The sequence below is a fragment of the Etheostoma spectabile genome, chromosome 21 (genome assembly GCF_008692095.1).
Source record: "Etheostoma spectabile isolate EspeVRDwgs_2016 chromosome 21, UIUC_Espe_1.0, whole genome shotgun sequence".
NCBI lineage: Eukaryota > Metazoa > Chordata > Actinopteri > Perciformes > Percidae > Etheostoma > Etheostoma spectabile.
Window position 1 is genome coordinate 7,125,600 of NC_045753.1, and position 5,534 is coordinate 7,131,133.

Sequence of the window (5,534 nt, forward strand, 5' to 3'; positions counted from 1 at the left end):
GTGACAAAATGTTGCTGTTATTTTCAGCGTGGGCAGCTTTACAAACGGCGCCCCATATTTTGACGCTTTTGAAATTTCTTTAAAAAATTTTAAACATTTTTTTATTTTTTTATTCATGGTTATTAAACCTAAATTACATGACATTATACCTATTTTATTTTTATTTTATTTTTTTAAAGTAGAAATTATGACTTATTCTGACTAATAGTTAAGATCAGAAGATGTTGAGTGGATCACAGACTGGTGTATGTCAAAATTCAATGAAAGTAATCATTAAGTTTACCTGCTAAGACATCCATGCAGCCATGTTATTTTTTGGCAATTTGGTTGAAAGAAACCCTTATTTCTGATAGAAAAAACTTTGAAAATAGGTCAAATTAAACCCGAGGACAACGCAAGGCTTAATGCTAAGCATTTACTGTGCCACATGTAAAACATGATTTATAAAACCATGCCAACAATTATTTTAATAGCTTAGTATTCTATTCACTAAAAAGGTATGTATAAAGGCTTTAGACCGCCCTGCATGTTATTGTTGGCCAGTTTAATATGCAACTTAATTTTATTCAATTTGTAGTGGGGGGTCCCTGCTCCGTCTCACTTTCAGTTAAGGGGTCCTTTGCTTAAAAAACATTGAAGACCCCTGGTCTACAATATGATTTTTGACTTCTTCATATACTCTTCTTCTCTTTCTCCCTTTCTACTTTTCCATGCCCTTCCTCAATCTGTTCTCCACCTTGTCTATCTCTACTCTCCACAGCCAACTCCCCCGCTGATCAGGCCCCGTCCCAAACGCTGATTAAAATCGTGCCCCATTAGCAGAAAATTCCAATGATCTTTTTTAATGGGAATTCCACATTCAGGACAGTTTACTTCGGTCACCATGAGCTTACAATTACATCTTTACCAAAGCAAAATGGAAGTCTGATTTTGGGATTTGATTTCCTTAGTCAACCAATTTCTTGCATTTAGTGATGGCTGCATGCTTTAGCGCTGCATGACGCAATCTTTACTTTCTAGAAGAAATCAATCCTCATTTTCCACTGAATGATGTCGCCTCCTCAAGTCATTAGCGGTTTGTAACGAAGCGGCAGAAACCTCTCCCAGGCCAGCAGGCCGGCTCATTTCCAGATAGTGTAATGTTGTATTTCAAAGAGAAAAGAGTGGAAACAAGCGCGGGACACCTCTTCCCTTGCTGTAAGTGGTACCTGAAAAGCTATTTAGTGTCAATTACTAACACTAGTAACAGTGTTAGTAACAGACGTTTGAGAGTAAAGTCTCACCCTCTAAAGCTGGCCGACTTTCAAATCAAAAGGAACACTCATTCTTTACATGAGGCAGAGTTGTCCGAGTTCAGTCTGGATTCTTCCTTGGTCATAGCCAATGTCAATGCCACAGCTGAATGTCAGCCTGGAGACCGGCCTGGCTACAGTACTGTACAGTGGGTGATGAGTCTGATGTAGTTATTTCTTACTAATTAATCCAATGACACTAAACAAAATATATATCTCCTGTAGTGTTCATATCCTGGACTGACTACATACACACACACATACACACACACACACACACACACACAGGTTCTTCCAGAAGCGAACTCAACAACCTTTCCTCTTGTTGTGGGTTTGTGTGTACGTGAGTCTTTGAGAGTATCATTATAAAGCTCAGTCTCATGGTTTGGCTCACATAGAAACTCAGAACTGTGTGTGTGTGTGTGTGTTTTAATAACCTTGTGCATTTACTCTGTGTGTGTGTGTGTGTGTGTGTGTGTGTGTGTGTGTGTGTGTGTGTGTGTGTGTGTGTTGTGGGACTGCATGTACGTCCACAACCACATAATTTAACCAGTGATAGACCAGAGTTAAGATCACAAGGATGAGTTATCTACAGAAGTTTGCCATTATGAGTTGTGTGTTGTGTGTGTGTGCGCGCGCGTGTGGGGTGTGTGGTGTGTGTGTGTGTGGTGTGTGTGTCACCAAACCACTTCCATTACACTACGTCAGGGAGTACAGTATGAGGTAGAGCTCTTTCTCTCTCTCTCTCTCTCTCGACCTCCTTCCCAGACTCATCGGTCTGCTAACTCTCTCCTCTCTCCTACACTTCCGTCTCTCTCAGGTCGTCCTCTCAGTAAACTCATTTTCTCTCTCTCTCTCTCTCTCTCTTGTGGACATAAACACAAGCCTCCCCAAGGAAGCATTTAGCTGGCTAAAGGATATGAGGTAATACCTTAGGCAGACAACTGCCAGAACTGTCTCCACCAACCAATCATGTCTCTAACACACACACACACACACACACACACACACATATGTGTTTTGGCCGGGCCTAGACCATTTTATGGCCTTGGTGAGACTGTAGACAGTGGAGGAGGTCAATGAGAAAGAACGAGCGAGTGTGGCTTTCTTTAATCCAGGAAAATGTTCATAGATTCAAACTGCAGCTGGGTGCTAACAGACGATATACATTAAGCAAAGCTTCTTTTTTTTACATGCCCTCCACATGCAATTTAACATTGTCAATTTAAAAGTCATTTCTCTCTTACTTATTCCACTGTCATATCTGTACGCACTAAATATGTAGCCACCACCAGCAGGTGCTAGCGTAGCTTAGCTTAGCACTAGTCACCCAGACCTACTAAAAAAGGAAAAAAAAAAAACATTATTTTCAATAAATCCTGCAGCACTAGATTAGAGAGGTTGTGCATGTTGCCCAAAAAAAGGACACATCTCCTCTCCGCAGGTATTTTCCATGAGGCAAAGATTTTGAGAAGCTCATCCAGGCTTTTTCATATTAATGTCTGGGAATGCCAGACTGGGTAAGTGGCGACAGACCAGAAACTGGTGGTTGCTGTTAGATTCTTGTCCTTTTCTGCTCTGTTTATTCAACTTTTTATTTTGCCAGGGATGAATGGAATGTTTTTTGTGACTGTTTTTATTTTCTGCCAAATATCGCCACTATATGACTACAGTGGGGTTCAAAAGTGTGGGCACCCCACGTAAAATATTTTCATTAATGTGCATAAAGAAGCCAAAAAAAGATGGAAAAATCTACAAAAGGCATCAAATGACAGATTAGACATTCATATTATATGTTACAAAAGTTAGATTTTATTTGCATCATTTACACTTTTAAAATAACAGGAAACAAAAAAATTGGTGTCTGCAAAAGTTTGGGCACCCTGCAGAGTTAATACCCTGCTACAGAGTGAGGCATCTCACGTCTGTTCCATCTTTGTTGGGAGTCACACATGTGCAGTAAGTACTGCTAGCTTGTCAGTTGCTTTAAAGTGGGATTTTGAAGTATTGCCTTTTTTAAATTTGGTTTATTATTGTTTTTCTCTTTGGGGTATCGTTTCCTCTATTTAAGACCTTTTCTCCCTCCCTCTGACTGTCTCAATAACATTAAATTCAATAGTGCTGTATTTGCAAGAATGTAACCCTCGTGTAGATCAACTGTAGTCCCAAAATGGGGCCCTGTCTCTTGTGTTCATTCATGCTTCTTCTCTTTAGACGTTTCAGTAAAGAAACAACTTTTAAAATCAGGTACAACCCTTTTAGATGGAATGAGCTGTAGTCATTCCACACAGCTTTGTCAGTGACCTCAATGTCTTCATGTTCCGCTCTGTAAAACCCTGGTCCTGTGCCTCTGGAGGATTTGGACCGGTTGGTGGCCCTAGATGAAAAGTCAGGGATCATTAAAGTCCGTGGGCTTTATTCTCCAAGGACAATGAACGTCTGTATTACATGTAATGGCAATCCATCCAATAGTTGTTAGGTTGTCGCTTGTGGTAAAAAAAAAGATTACAGTTATTTTGTTCAATATTGAATTCACGATTATTTAACACGATTACTGATTGACTTTTGGAAAGATGTTGCATGTATTGAGCTTGATTTTTAAAAAAGAGCACACTTTTTTCTTTGGGGTAGGTGCGTCGGAAAAGGTAAAGGAAACCAGTCACACTTGTTGACTGGCTGTCCATAAAACATGCAAATACTGTACTTTTTAACCCAACGTTTCAGTCACACAGACCTTTCCTCAGGTGAATTGAGGAAGGTCTGTATGACTGAAACACAACAATGGAAACCCCTTTCACTGTGAAATTTTCCTAAAAACTCTTCCCGTTTAAACTTTGGTTTTTCATTCAGAACACAAGACAAAATAAAAGCTTCACTTGCTAAAATGTAATAGTTGTTGACATATAGAAAAGGATCAATTCATCACTGGAGCCACTTTAAACTAAATCAAATCAATTTGCGGTTTAAACTCAAACTTGTTTTTTTTATCTTGCATGTGTCTTTTGCTTCAGGGTCGATGCATCAACTTCACAAGAGTGAAAGAAGAGTCAGCAGCAGCCAAGGCCCCACCTCGCACCCCGATCCACACCCACTCACCCCTGCCCCCGCCCCCAGACTACCAGCCGGAGACCCCCTCCCCGTCTCCCACCGCCGCCAGCCCTCCCGCCAGATCCCCCCCGCCAGGCCAGGTACCGCCGGGACCACCACCAACCCGCACCCCACCGGGGCTCCCCTGTGCCCCGCCATCGCGCCCGCCGCCCAGCCTCCGAGCCTGAATCACACAGACAAACCGCTCCCGCCTCCCCCGCTTAGGTATCACAGACTGACCACTCTGTTGAAGGCTGTGGTCCTCGCTAAGCCAAAGATACTCCTGCTATAGGCCAAAGATCAGTGTTTTCAATCCCAGTCTTCTGTCTTGCTCTTCTTGTATGGGCTAGAGTGTCAAGTCAAACTGTAAGCTGGCAGTTTAAGTCATTTCAAACATGCTGCCACCAGGCATGATAAACTCTAAGGGGGGGGGGAATGGACCCGCGGCAAAAAAAAAAGAAGCAGTTTGACTTGGCATTGTGTCGCACACAGAGGGCGAACGGGGCTATTCGGGATAATATTTTAGTCAGTGTTGGCATTTGTGAGATCAGGGGGGATTGTTGCTGGACAGCAAAGCATGTAGGGACAGGAAGTCCAAAGGAGAATACTGCAGTGGATGAAATTTCTTTGTTGTCTTTATCAACTACTGAGTTAGGCAATTGTCAAGTGTTAAGATGAAAAGTAAGTTGTACGTGAAAGTCTGATTAACCGTGGTAAAATACAGAATGGATTGGCTTAATTCTTCATCGCTGTGGTGGTGAATAAGAGGTTTTCAAAGGAATTTGTGCGTTGAGTAACTAAGATAAAACGTGGGAAATGTTGGACATTGTTAATTGTTCTCAGTGCCAAAGGGATTCTTTTCTTCACCTTTTTGGGATGTTTTTTTTATCCACCGCCATGCAGGAAAAAAGCTCTGCCCTTTAAAACAGAAATGATAGTTACAGGATTCTGTGGTCCAGTTTTTGTACCATTCAGTGACAGGGAAGTGTACAGATGTTATACGGAAGGTATGTTTTTACAATATGTGTTTTTGAATGTTACGTTGGTTGATATCTTTGAGGCTTTGGATTTGTTTTTGTCCTTAACCACCTTTTCATGTTTTCATAGAATTTAGAATACAGCTATATATATATATATATATATATATATATATAT

The 5,534-nt window shown here is 41.2% G+C and overlaps 1 protein-coding gene across 1 annotated transcript in view; it reads left to right on the forward strand.

The window, feature by feature from the left end:
- The window catches only part of antxr1c (ANTXR cell adhesion molecule 1c), an 81,725-nt gene extending 76,436 nt beyond the window's left edge, over nucleotides 1–5,289 (forward strand). The window contains exon 18 of the mRNA XM_032502874.1: nucleotides 4,304–5,289. Coding sequence (XP_032358765.1) covers nucleotides 4,304–4,567 — 264 coding nt within the window. The 3' untranslated portion in view covers nucleotides 4,568–5,289. The remainder of the gene's footprint in view (nucleotides 1–4,303) is intronic.
- The last annotated feature ends 245 nt before the right edge of the window (nucleotides 5,290–5,534 follow it).